We start from the raw sequence: 20,179 nt of genomic DNA on the forward strand, positions 1-20,179 counted from the left end.
GTTTCAATGGAACAGGTTTTTTTTTTCTCCCTGCGAATAATACGCTGCAATTATATAAATCCAGGATCCATCTGCTCATTTCTCCAGGCAAATGTGTTCATCAAAGCTTGGCTCTGTGCCACAAGCTAAAAAAAAGACTGATAGATAGGTAGAGAGAGAGAGAGAGAGAGAGAGAGAGAGAGAGAGAGAGAGAGAGAGAGAGAGAGAGAGATATTCATTCCCTATGTCCAGTCACGGCTTTTTGCAGATAGTAATAAAAGCAGAGATGGATGCTGTGTTAGGAGAGAGAGAGAAAGAGGGAGAACAAGATGGAGACAGACACACACACACACACACACACACACACACACACACACACACACACACACACACACACACACACACACACACACACACACACACACACACACTTCAGTGCTCCAGGGGAAGTAAATATCTACACCTATAAAACTGGAACAAGCTGAACCAAAGGAAGAGACACTGTTAAATATATTTCTCCACAATATCCACTGTATGATTAGGAAGATGATGAAAGAACAATTTAAACAATTGATTTTTTTTTTAACACAGAAAATAAAATTGGAGAAATTTCCACCCTTTTCCTTTCATTTTACATGGTTTTTCTTTTCCTTTTTTTCTTCCCTCTTCCATTCCCTTGCTGCCCCATTCCTTTCCTTTCTCTTCCCCCTCTCCTCTCTTTACTTTTTTCCCTTTCCTCTCTTATATTTTCATTCCTTTCCTTTTTTCTTCCTTTCCCCTCTTTCCTTTTTCCACTCCTCTCTTTTCTTGCATCCCCCTTTCCTTTCAATTCTCTTTCTAACAATTTCTTGAATAAAATACGACTGCTGATTGTTTCACCCTTTTGAGTTGAGCATGAACACTCGTATGATGAAGGGGCAGCAGTTTGGCATCATGTCAGTTTTTGTGTGTGGGGCTGGTGTGTGTGTGTGTGTGTGTGTGTGTGTGTGTGTGTGTGTGTTTGTGTGTGTTAGACCTACTGTAGCTGGCAGGAATCAGTCACGGTCTGAATTCAGTTGAAAACTGCACTAATTTGAGGGGAAGTGATGTGGTCTGATGTCATACAGCATATTCACACGTGTGTGTCGTCTGATGTGAACGGATGTGCAGGTGTGATACTGAGCCCAAGAAAAGGAGGTAGGCTGTAATTACGTGAGGAGGAAGAAATGAAGGGAGAATAAATCAGATCAATTGTACAGTGTGTGCACACCTGAGCGTGGTGGTGTCAAAAATTTCGATTTCTAGTCTCTGGGTTTTTCAAAGATGAAGATGCCTGCTATATTTTTGTGTCTCCTGGTGATAAACTCATTGCAATAATAATAAACATAGAGGGAAAGTTTTAATTTGTACCAAACACACACAAGGTTTCAGTAAGGAAGTGCTGTTACCTCTTCTGGTCTGCCTAGCGCCGGAGTTCCTGTCAGCAGGATTGCGCGTTTGGCGTTTTGGATCAGGGGGACCAGGATCTTTGTCCTCGCTGCATTCCGGGATTTCAGGTAATGCGACTCATCCACTATGACCACACCGAAGCGCTGCTTTTTCAGCGTCTCCACCAGGGACTGTGCGTCGTTGGTGAGCAACCCATAGCCCAGAACTGTCACCTTGCTCTGGCTGATCCCCCTAAAATTACACACAGTGTCTGTTAGTAATAAACCAGGCACTATATATATATACACACACACATATATATATATATATATATATATATATACATACATACACACACACACACATACACACACACAGCAATCCTGAATCTGGATCATATTGCGACACCGGGACGGTCTGGGGCACTTCAAGGGGACGATTTGGAGCTATGATTTCGGTACTATGAAGGAATTTGGAGCAATTTGAAAAGAGATGACGTTCCCAACTCCTTCGTCCTATATTTTGACTAAACTTTCAATATGAGTTAGCCGTTAAATCATTTGTTCTGTTAAATTATCCATTTTTCTGTTCTTCGGATCATGAGGCACAGCTCTGAAGAATTTGCCTATTTTTATAAATGCTCCGTGTATCCTTAGAGCCGAAGCCATTTTTTTGAGCTGTGAATCCTCTTGATAGTAGCCATCTATTCACTGTTTGTCCCGTAGGCCATGGGAGTAAAAACATCACAAACACGAGGCCATCGAGAAGCCGTTGCCATGGCAGTGAACAGCGGCTCGGATCGACCCCAGGCCGAGATCTTTGGGATGAGCTGGCCAATTTGCGCGGCTCTTTTTAGAAGCATCGATAACGGGCAAAAAGGCAACGAGACCCCTGTGCCTGTGCAAACCTGAATTCCTGATATATCCGGGCGAAGAAGCTTGAGCTTTTGCTCAACACACACATACACACATACTGCTGAAAGCTGGCTCGCTATTAATATTTTGGGAAAGACCTTCAGTTCTTGTGGATTCATGGGAAGGTTTAGCGCATGAAAAAAGTTTAGTTTGGGGGCTGTTCTCAAACAACTCAGCATGTCTCAGTCGTAATACCGTCTCTGCACGAAGCCTGAGCTCGATCTATTGAGGGGGCGGAGGGTGTGTGTGTGTGTGGGTGGGGTGGGGTGGGGTGGGGGGTCTGTACAGAACATGTTTTACTGAAATTACTCAAGGCATCAGAATTCATACCATGACCGCTAATCTCAAACTGGGAAATGCAAAAAAAAAAAAAAAAAGCAATAACAGCAAAACATACCTCACGTATTCCTTTCATTTTAGCAAGTTTGGAGGAAAAAAGTACAAAACTATACATTGATTTGTAGTTTATGGTCTCATTATCATTATTCTTCGATGCCTGGCGTGTTAGGACCTGCAAGGTTTAACAAAAAAAAAAAGAAGAAAAAGAAAAAAAAGGCCGTACATGATATCAGCTTTGCTCTCCACCAGGTTGATGTCGCCGGGATGGAGTTCGGGAAGCCAGCGCTCCAGCTCCTCGATCCACGGGTACTTCAGTGACGACGGCACCACGATCAGGAGAGGCCACTCGTGTCTGTAGATGTACGCCACCGAAATGGCCTGCACAGTCTTTCCAAGCCCCATCTTGAAGTTTAAATAGTCAGTGTTACTATACTCATCGACATTAGCAAGGTAAACAGTTTTAAAGGATATTGTTCCACCTTTAATGCGATATAGCAACCAACAACACGTTTTAGAAAATTTTACAATGACCTGGTTGCACACGTATGCACACCTCTTCACGATGACTTTGGTTTTTTAATACAGCATCGTGCCTTTTGCGGTAAGAGATGATCAACTTAAAACTGAGGGGAAGTTTACGGTAGGATTTAGATCAGGGTCTAACTGGACAGTTCCAAAATGTTGATCATGTTCTTCTTAAGTCATTCCTTTGTTGACTTGGGAATTTTAGCATATCCAGAATTCCTGCTGTCTTGGCTGAAGAGACGCAGCCCCACAGCATGATGCTACCAACACCATGTTTCACTGTGGGAATGGTGAGCTTGTTTCTGCACCAAACATTCATTCATTAATTTTCTACCACTTATCCGATCTTCTGGGGTCACGGGGAGCCCGTCATTGGGCATCAAGGCAGGATACAACCTGGACGGAGTGCCAACCCATCGCAGGGCACACACACTCTAATTCACTCACACACTACGGGCAATTTTCCAGAGATGCCAATCAACCTACCATGCATGTCTTTGGACCGGGGGAGGAAACCGGAGTACCCGGAGGAAACCCCCGAGGCACGGGGAGAACATGCAAACTTCACACACACAAGGCGGAGGCGGGAATCGAACCCCCAACCCTGGAGGTGTGAGGCAAACGTGCTAACCACTAAGCCACCGTGCCCCTTGCACCAAACATGTATTTTAGAATTATGCCTAAAACTCTCTACCCTGGTCTCAAACATATTTTGCTGGGCTCAGTTGTTTTTCAGTCATAATAAAAACTGCACAGACAGTTAAAGCCCTGTGTTTTTGGTTGTTTTTTTTTTTTTGACATCTCTACAATGTGTACTACAAGTACTATAACCTTTTGTTTCATTATAATGACCTGAACAGGAACATTTCACTTTTCATCACCTAAAATGATAAAAACATTCTTACCTCATCGGCAATCAAACACCTGCAAGACAAAAACAGAACAGTCAGAATGAAATAATAGAGAATTGTTCTCCTTTTCCTCCAATTCGCTTTGGATTGCGAATGTCTCCGGAGGTGATCAAAAAAGCAACGGTCGTCTCATAAAGAGTGCCCCTGATAATTACCCTACAAATTACGTTTTTCATTTCTGCCCACAATCGATGTCTGGGGAGGCTGATTTATCGATCCAGCCAGGTACTGTGAAAACAGAGCTTCCTGTCTTGTGCGTCTTGCTCAATATCACTTCTCACACCTGACACTCAAAATCCAATTAATCTGGACCAGCTATCAGTGGAAGGGCACGGGGTATTAATTAACATATCTCTTATACCACAGCACTGCTGATTTCTCGAATCGAAATGTGTTGATTGACTTTCTGTAACAGAAGCTCGGACTATCTGTAACAGAAGCTCGGACACTAGTTTTGATTGCGATTTAAACGGAATTGTTTTAATAGGTTACTGTTTCTGTAGTAACAGATTATTCACAGGAATGATGAACACATTCGAAGGCCAAAAAAAAAGAAGAGAAAAACACACATCAACCTGTTTATCATGGAACATATGTATACATTCAGCCACAAAATCAGCCATAAAATCATGTAGGTTCAGGCCAAGAGCTTCAGTAAATTTTCACATTTTCGCCCATGGAGTTTGGTGCCAAAGGGCTAGTTGGAGTTTTGGTTAATTGAAATGTGAAAATGTCCAGACAGCTCAGAGGAAGGCTACAGTGACTCAGATAAGCACTCTTTACAACAGTGATGATCAGAAAAGCATCTCAGAATATACAAAACCCTCTAAACCTGAGGTGGATTTGCTATGACTGCAGATGACCATAAGAGCTTCTAGTCTTGTTAGTCAAGAACTTGAAACTGAAGCTTATCTATCATTTTAACTTCAGGAGGCAAAAAAAAAACAAAAAAAAAACAGAGCGTCTGGTAAAGGAACAGTAGCTGGTGTTTATAGCTGCTACCGAACAGTAAATGACAACAGGAATTAACTTGTGGAATGACATAAATGTAACCATAATTCATCAAAAGTATGATATTCAGTTAAAGAAAATTTATTTTCGATTTCTTGAAACTTATGAAAATTAAACTGAAGGACTGAACAGGCTTTAGACTACCCTCTTAAAGATAAAGAAATCTAATAAAATGTGCAGGTGTAATTCCTTATACTCGATAAAGTTTGTTGCGCAAGTCTTTCCAAGTGTCTTTTTAAAGAAGGATTGCTCAGGAAGGTGACAAAGGAGGTAACAGTGGACATGCACTGCCACAAATATCCAGCAGCTGGGTCTTCCGGGATTCGGTTTGATGAGCTGCCATCCATTATGAGATGTCTGCCAGACATGCCAAGATATATGAAGAAACCTCGCTCTCTAATGGTGTGAAAGACAGGAGGTGTGGTGTCATCATCATAACTGTGGTAGGAGGAAGCATGAAGGTATTACATCACCAAGAGAAGGGGTATAGAGGGGAAAACAGAAGAGGACCGAAGACTGAGCCTTGTGGGGCTCCAGTTTTAGATCTATAGGGAGCACATGTTTGGCCTCTCTGAGTCACCTGACATGATGCAAACCCTTGCACATCTTGTTGGTCTGGAAACACCTGTATACCAGCTGCTATTTTTTTATTTTTTTTTTTTTTTACAAATTTTACAGTCACTACTAAAGTACACGCCATGGATACTTTTGTGCAAATAGGAAACCGCAGGAAGGGGTTTCAAGTCACCTAAGCGTCTTTGAACAATGACACTAAGGTTGGTGTTAAGTGAGCTCCCAAGGGGCCATCATACTGGCGATTTATCTAGGCACAATTGTTTCAAAGGTTTACCATGATTTGTGCAAAAGAATGACCAGCTACCGTCATGCTTAAAACATGGATTAGGAAATTAGCATATATGCTGATATATAGGTCTAGGAGTCTAGGTACAGTGGTGCGGTCTCTTCAACTCACAGGTTCAGGATTACCACTTCAGTCCAGAGTCTGTGTTCACTGATGCACATGTTTCTGTGAAGGTTTTTCTCTAGGTTCTCTGCCAGAAAACATCTTGAAAGGTGGATTGATGAGGTTTGGTTGATTTGGGTGTGTTTGTCCATGATACCTTGCAAGGGACTGGTGTCTCAGCTGAGATTTTTTCCAGCCTTGTGCCCAGTGTCCCCGGGGTGAGCACAAGACCGGGATGGAGGCATAATTGAAAATGAATAGGTCTACAGAAACATCCTCTTTGGTCTAGTATACAGGCTGGTGATGGCAGTGTGATTTCCTGGCACACATCAAGCACAGTGATAACAGGACTACAGTTCATCCGCCAAGTCACAAGGCATGGCTCATCAAAGCCAGGGTTTTCTTCGTCAGGTTGCTTGCATGAACTATGGCTCTCGAGCCTATCAAGCAATCTTTGAGATGACGCAGAAATGCCGTCCACAGCAAAAATGAGACCCTGGTCAATTTCACGCAACTATGCAACCCAATCAGTCTTGCATGGTTCAATATTTCTATATAAAGCACATCCAGCGTTTTGTTATACCCAGGAAAATATATGTTGCTCTTGAAAGCCAAAGCAGGTACAGGCAAACTGATACATGTGATCGCTGCACAATACCCAATCTCCATTAGCTCAAATTAGAAAGCAATTACAGTAAAGATTTTCTTATACTCACTATATTCCCTGTTATGTGTGAGCTCAAACTGGGGGATTCATTTTGTTGTAACGTACTCATCATGGCTGAACATGGTATGTATATCGTCTCATATCATATTTGGCTGTGTCTTTTTCAGTCAGCGTTCTGAGACCAAGAAAAGTATGAACAGCAACAGCTCTTGTCCCTGCCAGTATGGATAAGGCAGGACATATAGGAGTGAATGAGTCAGCCTCATCAGAGACGTTTCATTTTCCGTATGTAAATTAAATGTTTTTTTTGTTTCGTTTTGTTTTTCGCCCCACACTGTAAGAACCCATAAAGAAAAGATGTGCATTTCATGTTCACTGAGATTGAGACTTTCTGCTGAATCTTTGAGGAGAAAAAATTTAATTGCTCTAAGCTTCATCAGGCTAAGCTGAGGATTTACACCAAATAAATTCTGCTTTTCTGTGAGCGATTGTGAACCAAGAATCTTTTGTTTGTTGCAGTTACAACGGTTTTGCATCATTATGATTTCAGTTAAAGCTGATTCAGTGTTGCTTCTGGTCAAAGTGGACTGAATGAGCAGATGTACTACAGATTAAAACGTTCAAGTTAAACGTCTCTCAATTTGGCTCGATTTTTTTTTTTTTATTCAGCAAAAATCAGGTTAGGTTATGAATATTTATATGGCAATTATTTATATGCTGCTGAACATATGGGACTCGCTTTTGCACAGAAGTATTATAGTAGTTTATGTTATTAAAAAAAGATCGGGGATTGTTTATGCTGTTTAAGCTAACATGTTGTTTATGGTACAGTATATAGAGTGGGTTTTCTGCTGTTTGCAACATTTCTGTCCTACTTTTCAGCTGCAGAAGTACCTAATGAGAGAGAAATGCATGCTGAGAGACACAGAGAAAGTGGGATACACAGACACACACAGACAACAATGACAGAATGATGTATTCTTGGGGGAAAAAGTGAGTGAGATATCAGAAAGGAGAGTGCATTCTCTTCATCCCCTTTCTGCCTACTAATAGGGGAGACCATGATTAATGTGCCCTGTGTTGTTTCCTTCTAATTAATCCAACACTAGCACAGGTGTGTGTGTGTGAGAGAGAGAATACCCAAGTGTGTACATGTGCATGTGTGTGCCGCGTGCCATTTCCACGCTCATTAATCACTCTTCTTTAAATAAGCAGACCCGTGCCAGGCCTGTTTCTGTTTCGGCACCTGAAGACCTTTCTTAACTCCTCGCGGTTTTAAATGTTATCTCTGATATGCACGGGGTTCAAGTGTCAAGTCAAACCTGCCTGATCCCTCCTCAATGCACCTCACAGAAAAGAAGTAACCCTGGATAATTGCAAGAGTCGATTATCGTAAAAGGGTTCATTGTGTCCTTTTGTATCTGGAGAGCTTTTTCAGTCAACAAAAAAGCTTCCAGTCTGGAAGAGATAAACAGTGGTAGCCTACCAGGGATCTTAAAGGGCCAGTACGAATTGTAGAGAGCCGACGACGAACAAAATGGCGATACTGGATTGGAATTTAATTTAAACGTAAACCGTTTAATAGTGCGGCTGAATAAAATAATATCTAAATGTAAAAAGATTTACTACTAAGTTCTACTAATCCTGAAGAAGATTTTTTTTGTAGAAATGTCAACATTTCTAAATGTCAATGCACAACTAAAAAGCTTGAACTCTCTCTCTCTCTTTTTTTTTAAAAATAAAATCTAAATCTCGATCACCTCCACAGCAACTTCCATGACCTCTACATACAATTGAAATGCCAACAATCTACCCCTCCCCCCCATTTATTTGCATTGCTGCATCATTTACTTGAACTCGTTATACAAAATAATCTTTAAACGTGAACAGAGAACAGCAGGTGCTACGAATCATCAAGGTGAGGATGGTTAAAGATTTCGGCATTAAACTTTTCCTTATTTTGTTGTGTTACAACTTTTACATTAATATTTCATTTCAGGATAGAAAGAAAAGACAGGGGTAACAAGGTGGCTTAATGGTTAGTACATTTGCCTCCAGGGTTGGGGGCTTGATTCCTAATGTGTGCTTGGAGTTTGTACGTTCTTCCCGTGCTTTAGGGATTTCCTTCAGGTACTCTCCCAAGTCCAAAGACATGCTTTGTATGCTGACTGGCATCTCTAATGTACAGTGTGTATGAATGGGTGCGTGATTGTGATGCGTTGGCTCCATACCCAGGAAGTTCCCTGCCTTTTAAAAGGTGCGCTTGGATAAGCTTCAGGTGTCTTGTGACCCTGTGTAGGGCAAGGGGTTCAGAAAATGGATAGTTGGAGGGAAGAGAGACTGGCAGAAACCAATGGCCATTGTAATATTAAATGTAACTATAAAAATGTGATGCATTGGGTTGCTGACAGTAGCTGTCCTTCACACTGGGTCATGTTAGACCACCCTGTCGCTGTTTATTTCCTGTAACGACCTATAACAGACGGCAGCATAATGCCGTAGGTCTGCTTCTCTTCAGCTTGACTGGGGCTCTAGTCATGATGGAGCAAATGGTTACCAGTTAATTTTGGCACAAACTTTCAGGCCCCATTAGAAGATCTAAATCCTATCAAAATGTACGGAATGAAATGAAAGCGCCGTGCACAGGAAAGTGGAGTATAATGACCAAATCTTAGAACAAAGATGTTATGTTGATAAAAAGAGAGCATCTGCTCTGGATGAGAACTGTACCTAGATGTCCAATGCTGTATAAGCCACAGATCTGGGGAAAGAATGCTGAAATTTCTGACACTCCTGAAAAACACAGTGGCTTCGATTACTCTTAAACTGCAAGGCATGATGAACCACAGGCACTGTTCTAGAATTGAAGTGAAGTCGTTTAATCCAGCTTTCCACTGTATGGTTTGTGGACCAATTTTGCTGATAAAAATCATAAAAGAAATCTTTGGGTGTGAGTTAAGATCTGTGGCCTCAGAACGTATAATGTCATGCACGACGGGGAGCGCTGTCAACAAAGCAAGATGGAAAAAAGCTCTGATTAAAATCTCAGTCTGAGAGCCTCTCTACAACGCATGTCTAATGCAACACAAGAAAACAAGATTCTGCGGTCTGGAGAAGTCGAGATTGGAAGTTAAGTGTTACATCTGGATACCAGTCTATGCCCATTACCTGCTCAAATCATCACGGAGACCAATGATGGAAACATCATGCTGCGTTTTTAATGTTTTTTTGGCAGTTTTGTCGGGATCAAGGGAAAGCTGAGCGGAATTAACCACAGTAACTCTCCACCTCAGAAGAAGAAGAATCCTTTATTTTAGGATCGTAAAGCGTCAGCTATGATACAACACCCCTGGAGTAGAGAGGATTAAGAGCTCAAGACCACAACAATAGCAGTTTAGTAGTGCTGGAGCTTGAACCCCCAATCTTCGTATCAGTAACCCAGAGTCTTGACCATTGAGCCAACACTGCACCCTTGCTCATGGATTAGGGCAAACATCCATCTTTTCAGGAGGTCTGACCCAATTACAGCCTGGAACTGAAGCTGTCTGAGGTCACTAGAAATCCTGATAAATCTTGAGAGATGTTCTGCAGAGATGCATTAGAGCAGATTCCCAGTTCGAGAGCCCTCATTACTCAATCTTTAACAAACGCTTTACAATGGGCTCAGGGCAAGTCTCAGGGCTTGTCGTTGTGCGTTAAATTTCGAGTTGCATTACACACAAGCTAAGAGAGTTGCAGGTTGGATGCATGCCATCTTCTTTATCCCTGGGCAATCATGATGACATTAACCACTTGTTGACCAATCTGTGCAGACATGTATGCGGAGCTCACGTGTCTTGGACGAAGCATGTTCTAGGCTTCACGCTCAGGTGGTAGCCGTTTTGAGATGATCCATGCACACACCCATCTTAGGTACATATTTCTGACTCGCACTCCGGACAACCCTGACCGACATAAAGATACCCATTACCATCACGGATCCAGTCCTGGATCAACTACACACTAGAGGTCTTCTCGGGTCTAAAGAAATGTACCCGACCCGAAGTGACCCGAATCACTTTTCAACTGACCCCGACGTGCATAATTTTTTATTTTTTTTTAAGAAAGACCCGACCCGAGACAAACCCAAAAAATTAGACCCGAGTCCAACCCGACAGCAATTTTTTTTAACCCGACTGGAGCCGAATGTTGCATACCTCTACACTAAAGTAACCACTGTAGAGTGGATTCAAAATTGATTGACAGGTCTGTTTCAACGAAAATGAGCTTACCGCCAGCCACACGTCGCCAGCCATATGTCGCAAGCGGTCTTGGCAAACAGAGGAGAGGTTGGAAAAGGACTCGAGTCGATGCACACGCGAGATACAGTAGTTCGGGACTTCTCGGGTCCGTTTGGTAAAAACACATTCATTTTAAATTACCCGAGACCCGATGCCGCTACTATTATACCCGACCCGTGTCCGAGGCACACGTGAAACTTTTAGACCCGAATCCGCTCGGGGATCGGGTCGGACCTTGGGTTTTCGGATCTAAGTGGACTTGTGAAGACCTCTACTACACACTACCAAGTTCAAAGGCAAAATTCAGAGCCCTTTGACACTTATCTCCAGCAGCACATCTGCAAAACTGCCTTTGTTCTACAATTAGCCTTGATCTTAAATAATCTCTGTAGCATTCGTACCATGGTTACAACATGATTATAAACGCTCTTATTGACCATCTGCCCCCATAGACTCATTGTACTGCTCAATATCTATCGATCAGCCTTGTGAGCATGTTGGATATGCAGACATGCATATTTTGCTGCTGGAAGTTTGGCAGAGGGGCAGGAAATGCTGCGGTGGCAGGCTAATGCGGCGAGCGGCGTTCAGGGCTCATTAAGCGCCGTAATTGTGTCAGCAAGGCGTATGCTAATCTGGAGTCCCGCAGCACTTGCGGCTTCGCGCTTCAGCTTGCAATCAGCAGGGTAGATTACGCCATTCAGTTCTAGGCAAGCGCATGTCTCATCTGAAGTATCTTCTTATTCAGACCGTAGATGTGCTATTTATTTATATGACAACATATCAGATGTCACGTCGTTGCTCTGGCCATCTGAACCAAACAGGAAAAAAATCTATTCCAGACGTCGTGTAAATCCAAGGGTTCTTGGTTTATTTCTAGCGATACCATCTAAATATGGCATTTAGATCATGTTAATTCATTCAGCATGGAAGGATTAAGGTACCACGGCAAGATAGATAGATACATTTGAGGAGGAGGCATTGCTGAAGAGCCTGCAGGTCTAAAAATAGTTGCAGCATCTCTGTCCTGCCTGCTCGCATGTTCACCGGGAGAATTTGTCCCTTAGAGTGTGAAGAAAGTGCTTCAGTTCTGGTGGGTGTTTCAGAATTGGAAGAGAGAGAGAGAGAGAGAGAGAGAGAGAGAGAGAGAGAGAGAGAGAGAGAGAGAGAGAGAGAGAGAGAGTAAAGGAGAATCAATATGTCAGAACAGCAGCACTGAGAGGTTATATTCTTCTGCAAGGGAAGAATGGAAACAAATGCAGTGCAGCTACGTGGTGCTAAAATGGAGCTCGCATCAAAACAGGCAATTTGGACATTTTTATAAACACTTACAACCTTTCAACTAAGTCACTCTGTACAAACAGATTTAAATCCGTTTTCTGGTTTCTTATGTTTTATGCCACAGTGCTGTTGAATTCTCAGTGCTGATTGGTCAGAACCGGCTGTTGATTCGTTTGCAGTAGAGCGAATCCAGCTGCACTGGTTTTATTGGATATTTAATTGTTTCGATAGGAACAAGGTTCACGTGGCTGATGTTTATTTAGCTAATGTGGAAGGAGTCTCAATTCGCTCAAGTGCTCGGGAGCAACTGGAAGTAAAGCTGTAAAGCGATTTCTCAAAGAACTAAAGAGTTTCCACAGCATTACATGACAGAAAATAGGAAAGAAAGAAAAAAATGCCTTTCAGGATGTATATAATATCAACTTTGGGGTTGTAAGATTCCAGGAATTTAACACAAAAATCTAGCAAACTCCACAATCTTCACAGGAATTTTTTTTTTTTTTTTTTAATTACCGCAGATTTTCCGTGGATTCGGGCCGAGAGGAGCATTCAGCATTCATTCTTGATTCAAATGCAAACATGAGTATAATCCAAATATAACAAAACTTTCCAAATGTGCGTCCAGTACAAAAGTCCGATTGTTGCCATTTTCTTTTAAAATGCACTGAAAGAATTTTGTAGAAACGGTCTTCTGAAATGACAGGACTGTATTTTCTTTCTTTTTTTATTTTTTTTGCTTCGTCTAGCCCAAAGCCGGAATGGCTGATAAGTATAGTCCGACTGCACCTCATTGATTTTAATGCCTCGACACTGCATCATCAAGCAAGAGCAAATTTACATCATTAGCGCTTTTAATTTGGGGATTCGTTGACTTCCATTCGTAATGAAGCCGTTGTTAGGCTGCATAAATGTTATGATGAAGGCATAAAATAAAGAAAGAAAGAAAGAAATAAAACACAGTGGGTTTAATCTCCGAGGGGCTCGCTACCAACTCGCTTTCTCAAATGCGTCGTCAGAATTAATGAGAGGATGGATTTATGTTGTGTGGAGTGACGCGCATATCTGAGAGGCAAACTAATTGCTTTCATTTCGACTGTATAAACAGTCGGTGGCAATAACACTAAACCGAGCAGATACTCTAACAATTCATTAATATAATTAGCCTAATGCATCATTTATTATGGGTGAGGAGGAAAGGAAGTGGCGGCGATGGGCTTACGCTTTTCCCACAGGCCAAACACATAGATTAAAAGTCACATGATCTATTAGGTGCTTGCATCTGTGGCTGATTAGCATAAAAAAACGGACGACGACGGCATGAAAACGAACGGGGAGCAAATGAAGGACGGAGCGACGCTGTTCGTGAGCTTAAAAAAAAGAAAAGAGAAAAACAAGACGATTTATTTCTACTTGACAACTTCATCTTGATCTCAAATTTAGCAATGAAAGGAAAGAAACAAACGATTTTTTTCTTTAGGCTGAGTAACTGTGTAAATTTATGCAGTGAGAAAGAGAAGTGAAAGTATTTTCACTTATGAAGCTCATGTTTCTCTGTGATGACAGGAATCAGCCAAATCGAGTTAAACCCCAACCTCCAACAATCGGACATGTGAGAAGGCATGCACGTTGCCATAGCAACAGCGCATATGAAAAGTGCTGGCCGATGACAATTTCAAACGAACGAAATGGAAAGAGATTTTTTATCTTTTATGATAAACTGTAAGCGCGAATATAACAAGTTCAAGGGGGCTAATACTTTTGCAGCACACTTTGTGCAGGAACATTTGCAGACATTTGGCTTGATGCATTTGGCAAACTAAGCAGATGGCGAGGCGAGAAAGGCGAGACAGCTGGACAGGCTCGAGGACTAAAGCGCCGCTGCATCGGTTTCTCGGATCCTGCGTCGCCACTCAGCCTCAAAAACATTTTAAACAAACAAAACAAAACAAAAATTTCAGAATTTCATTCTATTGAAGATCACGTGTTAATTATATAATGATAAATATCCATCATTCAGGGTTGTTCAAGATTGTGCCTTTTAATAAGGATATAATTTCACACTACGCCTGACTGAATGATTCTAGAGCTTGGGAAGTAAATCAATTCTCCATGGAATTTTCTTGTGTTTGAGTCATATCCAGGACTTCCGAGGTTGTCCCCAGCAATGAAAATTCCTTCACTGGAGCGATCATGTTAAAATAGATAGCATTCATTAAGCAAAAGTGTCTCCTGATGTATCCCCAGAGGGACATGCGTGTGAGGTTCAGCGGTGTTGATCTCTGAACTCAGCGTTAATTAACTGCCTGACCCCGTTCTCGGAAAACACAGCTTTCTGGTGTCCTGCTATAGATCAGCCTTCATCAACACTATCTGAGTCTGACTGCTCTGACCTGGCTCACATCGACCGAGCAGGAGTAAATTACATCGTCTGCTTGCTTTTAATCACTCCCCGGCTCAAAGACAGTCAAGCACTATGCATTGTCTTTAAGTCTGGGTTCTACAGTGCAGGGATTTGCGTGTGATATTCTATTAGAATGCATACAACAGCTTTAGCTTCCCCTTTGATGTGGATTTTTCTATTCTTTGAAAGCTGCGTCGTATAAAACGGGGCTGTGCGACACACCGCCTATAACCGTTGCTTCCTCCTCCTACTCATCATGGCATTCCAGAGGTTGTCACGTCATGACGTGTTGATCTTCTATTGGTCACATGATTTGAATTCCAAGGCCACCAAGAGAATTGGTACAAGAGCTTCGAGCTGGTTGAATACTCGATTCAACATGTTTCTATAGTAACGGCTGTAAGGCCTAGCTGAAAATTAAATATCAGAATTATTTTCATTTAACAAAATGAAACCTCATCTTTGATATTTCTGCTCTGCGATGCTTTACGGAAGGAGTCTCCAGTGTCAGTACTCTGTAAACCCTTTGTGTCTCCAGGAAGCTGCATCGGTTCTTAGCAACAATCTAAAAGCTTATTCCTGATTTACGTTTTTTATTCAACAGTTTAATTGAACAGCATTATTGTTATTATAATTAATGAACTCTTCCTGTCTCATATATATATATACACACACAGTGGTGTAGTCTACGTGATATGCAGGTATACGCCGTATACCCACTAGTAAATGCCAAGGATTTCCGTATACCCACTTAAAAAACGTGAGAATACGTAACAATATCGTTTTGTGACAGAGCCTTCATTCATAAATTCACCCCGTCTGTGTTGCGAACACAGACTGTGGTTGTGATTGTGAATCACTAACATTTTTGGACCATTGGGGCTTCCGTGGCCTGTGACCTGATCTGACGTCACCTAGCAAGGAGGAAAATTAGTTGCTTGGCGGTGTTTTTTGGCACAAATTTGAAATTAACTAACTAATGTAAAAGAAGATATGAAACGAAAGCAGACTCAAACTACACTCTGAGTGTTTTCAGAAGCCTGCGCCTAAAGTTATAGCAGCTTCGGGTGACATTTCACCCACAACCCGAGTACAAATGTATTTGGAAAGCTTTGTAAACTACCAGTTCATTCAGTTCATAATATTCTGCAATGAAAGAGTGTTGGTGATAAAACTGAACAAATGTTTATTGTTCACTTTTAAATGTACATTGAAAATTGACAGCTGATAAAACCTGTGCTCCAGCTCCCATATTCATATAACATTTAAGGCTAAATGTAGCTCTTAAAGGTATAGTTCACCCAAAAATGAAAATTGTGTTATTTCCTCACCCTCAATTTGTTCCAAAACTGTATGAGTTTCTTTCTTCTGTTTAACACAAAAGATGATATTTTGAAAAATGTTGGTAAATCAGACAGTTGGCAGCACCTATTGACTTTCATAATCTATATGTTTTCCTACTGTGAAAGTCAATGGGTGCTGCCAACTGTCTGATTACATTTAGCCTTAAATGTTATATGAATATGGGACCTGGAGCACAGGTTATCAGCTGACTGTCTTTTGTTGCTTATAATAAATTGGAATGTTGATAACACATAAGCAGTCTTTAATAATGCTCTAAATTACATGTAGATGCATATTTTATGCATTAGTGAGTGTGGTGGTGCCTATGGGGTGTCGCTCTAGGATGGGTGCGTATGAGGCTGGGAGGGGGAAAAAAAATCACAGTATACTCACTACAAAAAACTAGACTACACCACTGTGTGTGTGTGTGTGTGTGTGTGTATGTGTATATATATATATATATATATATATATATATATATATATATATATATATATACATATATATATATTTGTTTTTTTCCTGTCCTGTCTCATAACACATGTTTTGATTAGGACCACGATGACGCGATGAATATGCAAATTTAGACCGTGTTGTGATTGGAGCTCGCCGTGTGACGACACAATCTAATTTACATATTCATAGCGCTCATAAATATCCACGTGCAGCTAAAAGTTAATGTTTACGTTATTTACATTATTTACCTTCCAGCTTTAGAAAGAGCGAATTTGACTCCATGGCGCTGAAACGGCATCAGTTTCTTCTCCAGCTTCTCTGGAAGGACCACAAGCTCCTCGTCACCGCCTTTAAACTCACCTTTTATCATGTTCGTTTAACAAAATGACCTCAAACCGGCTAGCAAGCAAACAACAAGGGCCTTTTGCTGTTTAAAGCTACTGCACATTCACTAAATCACAGCCACTTTGTATCAACATCCATATAAAGACTAAAGAGAACCGCTTGACTGTTTCACGCGCGTTTTGACATTTCGCGGCAATTTGGCGTCGCGCCTACGTCATATTCACGCGACATCGGCCCGTACGAGCTAAATGCGGGTGGGGTAAAAATAATTGTTGCGTACTAATGCGGCGTGTTGTGTAGTACACAAAATCACTTTTATTGTTGTTAACGTTAATACATTGTTCTATGTACACAGTAAAGCGACATTGGGTGTTAAAGAGACTAAATTCATAACCTTTGACCATCATTCTTGATATTTTTACTCGTACGAAAGCAAAAAAGGAATAACACAAAAATAAGGATATATATATGTTAGTAGTAGTGGTTATTGTTATTATTATTGTCATTATTATTGTTGTTATTGTTATTACTTTTATTATTGGTATAATAATAATAATAATAATAATAATAATAATAATAATAATAACAATAATAATAATAATAATAATAACAACAATAATAATAAAAATAATTATTATTGTTATTATTATTGTTATTATTATTATTATTGTTGTTGTTGTTGTTGTTGATAAGCTAAGATAAGATAAGATAAGATATACCTTTATTCGTCCCACAATGGGGAAATTTTCTGTTACAGCACAAAATATATAAAAATAACAGGGACATAATATGATATACAGTATATACAACACAAAATATATAAAAAGAGTAGTGGTTACACTGAAAGACATTGCACATAGGTAATATTGCACATTATTATTGTTATTATTATTATTATTGTTGTTGTTGTTGTTGCTGTCATTATTATTATTATTATTATTATTATTATTATTATTATTATTTGATCTGATTGGCTGCGCTGACTGCCCATCACGCCTCTTCCCCCGCCTTTATTTCTCCCAGTATCCTTTGCGCTTCTGTGACTGACTTACTCAGTTAGCCAGTTAGCCTATACATGCTGCTACTACGTTGATTTGTTTTTCTTTCTTCTGGCCATTTTCAGACTCTATCGTTTATACGGGTGAGTTTGTATTCGCATTAATTCTGTTTTGAGTAATATTAGTGTGAGTGTATTGCCCAGGCAGCCTGACACTGTAAAGGGAACCGGTTAGCTTGTTCGGCTAAACTAAACTAGCGGCATCGTCATTGGCGCATAAATTAAATAAGCGCTTTCTGTTGATTGATATATATGTGATGAAGTTACATGGTTTATTTCACATTATGGGCTGTGTAAAGTCGCGACAACACGTTTTGGTGTAAAGATGTAGTGTTTTAAAGGCCGCCTTGTCGAGCTACATGAGCTAGGAGCTGTTCATGCCGTGCTAAAGATACACAAGGTCGCTATCCGATCCGATCCCTGATCCCTACCTTAGTGCCCTAATTAGGGTGTGACGTAATGACTGTGACTCCCTATATAGTGTCCTACCTGTCCAACAGACAGCCATTTGGGATACAGCCAGTAACCGGGTCGTTCATTATTACCCGTTTTTTTTTGTCTTTTCCATTTGTTCTCTTGCCATTTTATTCACTTTCGCTTGTTTCTTTCGCACTACAATTATCTCCTAATTAAATCTAAAATGTATATTTTTTAACAAAAAACAGTTTTATAACATAAAGCATAATAGTGTAGATTTAAACATAGTGTGAATGCAGTGTGTTTAGTCTTGATAGATGAGCCATTAGCTTTCTGAGTAAAAAAAGAGCTGAGATCTTTTTATTTATTTATTTTATTTTATTTTCACACATGAATCAGGGGTTTAATTCAGGACCTAGTTGTCTAGACATGGTTTTTGTGGCATTGTCTGTTTCTGTCCAACCAAAACAAAAACAAAAAACAGTCTCATATACAAGGCCACGTCTGGATAGCTGTTTAAAGTGGCCCTGAAATCATGGTTATACCTTGTCTTAATACAGCACTCTACAAAAAGAGAAGAGAAAATAAAATTACTTATTTATTTTTAAGCGATAATATAATGTGAAACTGGAAGCATTGAATAGATCAACCTGAAGCAATTGTTCCAGTCCTAGTAACCTCAAAACTCTCCCTTGCTTACAAAACACGCAGTATGATGGTGATATTAATATGAAAAAAACAAGGCAGGAATGAAGCGAGAGAGAGAAAATTTCAGCAGTTTTCTCAGTCAGGTGTTTTGACTATCAGCTAAATCAGGGGATCAGACAGTACCATGGAGCTGATGAATAAGATCCGATAACTAAGATTTGAACCTTGAGTTCACCTTTAAAAAAAACAAACTCTGTGCAAGTCTTTTATTATCTTCTATTAAGTGACACGACATCAGAATATTTCACCGTTATTTCATTACCTTCGATTGTACTTGTAAATCCGACTCGGGTCTGATACCTGAGCACTAAACAGGAACGGTCTCGAACACAAACGTTCGGTAACAGCGCCGTGCGCCACTTTCACGGCAATTAGTCTGCATTGAATTGTATCCTTTTTTATTTTCAACGTTTATTTTTTGTTTTCACACCGTTAGACAAAGTGAAATAGCAAAAGGAGATGCTTCAGTCACACTCTTAAAGCTGTACCGGTCAAGGTCACACAGGTGGGTGCAAGGACAAATTCGCTCAGCTCCGCCCCAAATCCTGCCCCCTAGAATTCAGCCGGACGTCGCTTTCATGACAGGATTTGGGGACAAAAATAAATGTACCTGGTTGTTTTGTTTTTTGTTTTTTTCCCATCAGGCTAGGCTCTTGCCACGGTGGAGGCAGAGCGAGGCAGCATTGGTGAGAGTCTGTAAAACGACTGATAGGAGACTAGTGTAAACACAAACAAGCGCTCCAGGACAAAATCCAGTTTTCCACACAGTTTTTTACTTCATACACCTGTGCTCAGGTCCTGTCAGTAGCCTGAAGTGTGGCATGAAACCCTGCAGCTGCCCCAACCTTTTCCAGATAAGATTAGAAATCCCTGGCTTAGACCATCTATTTTTTTCCACCAGGAAGAAAAAATGACTTGCCTCATGTAACACTGATGTCTGATGGTGTGAATGTGAGATTAACGTGAGGTTCGCTTTCCTTTCGCTCTTACTGATGTTTGCTCTCAGCCCCGACCTGTCTCATTTCTCCCCCACGTAACAGCAGAACTTTGTAGAAGACCTCGGTCCAATTTAATCCTGGGTCCTTTATTAAACCCTAATGCACTGCTGGGTGGCACATTGGCCTGAAAATGATTTAAAATGTCTAATATTTAAAGGTCACCAGATTTTCTTCA

General features: G+C 40.7%; 2 protein-coding genes across 7 annotated transcripts in view; one reads left to right on the forward strand and one right to left on the reverse strand.

The window, feature by feature from the left end:
- Positions 1 to 17,043, reverse strand: part of zranb3 (zinc finger, RAN-binding domain containing 3) — a 60,310-nt gene extending 43,267 nt beyond the window's left edge. Inside the window, exons 1-4 of one of the 3 annotated variants that reach the window (XM_047821988.1) lie at positions 16,728 to 17,042; positions 4,070 to 4,088; positions 2,863 to 3,041; positions 1,407 to 1,638 (exon numbers count right to left, since the gene is read on the reverse strand). In XM_047821988.1, coding sequence (XP_047677944.1) covers positions 1,407 to 1,638; positions 2,863 to 3,041; positions 4,070 to 4,088; positions 16,728 to 16,849 — 552 coding nt within the window. In that variant the 5' untranslated portion in view covers positions 16,850 to 17,042. Of the gene's footprint in view, positions 1 to 1,406; positions 1,639 to 2,862; positions 3,042 to 4,069; positions 4,089 to 16,727 lie in introns of all 3 variants that reach the window. The other 2 variants (XM_027168545.2, XM_027168547.2) reach the window with 2 other exon arrangements.
- A 786-nt stretch (positions 17,044 to 17,829) lies between these two features.
- LOC113657018 (R3H domain-containing protein 1) overlaps positions 17,830 to 20,179 on the forward strand; it is a 32,680-nt gene continuing 30,330 nt past the window's right edge. For 3 of the 4 annotated variants that reach the window (XM_047813043.1, XM_047813063.1, XM_027168526.2), the window contains exon 1: positions 17,830 to 17,965. The gene's annotated coding sequence lies outside the window, so the exon portion shown is untranslated. The remainder of the gene's footprint in view (positions 17,966 to 20,179) is intronic. The other variant, XM_027168540.2, reaches the window with a different exon arrangement.

The sequence above is a fragment of the Tachysurus fulvidraco genome, chromosome 1 (genome assembly GCF_022655615.1).
Source record: "Tachysurus fulvidraco isolate hzauxx_2018 chromosome 1, HZAU_PFXX_2.0, whole genome shotgun sequence".
NCBI lineage: Eukaryota > Metazoa > Chordata > Actinopteri > Siluriformes > Bagridae > Tachysurus > Tachysurus fulvidraco.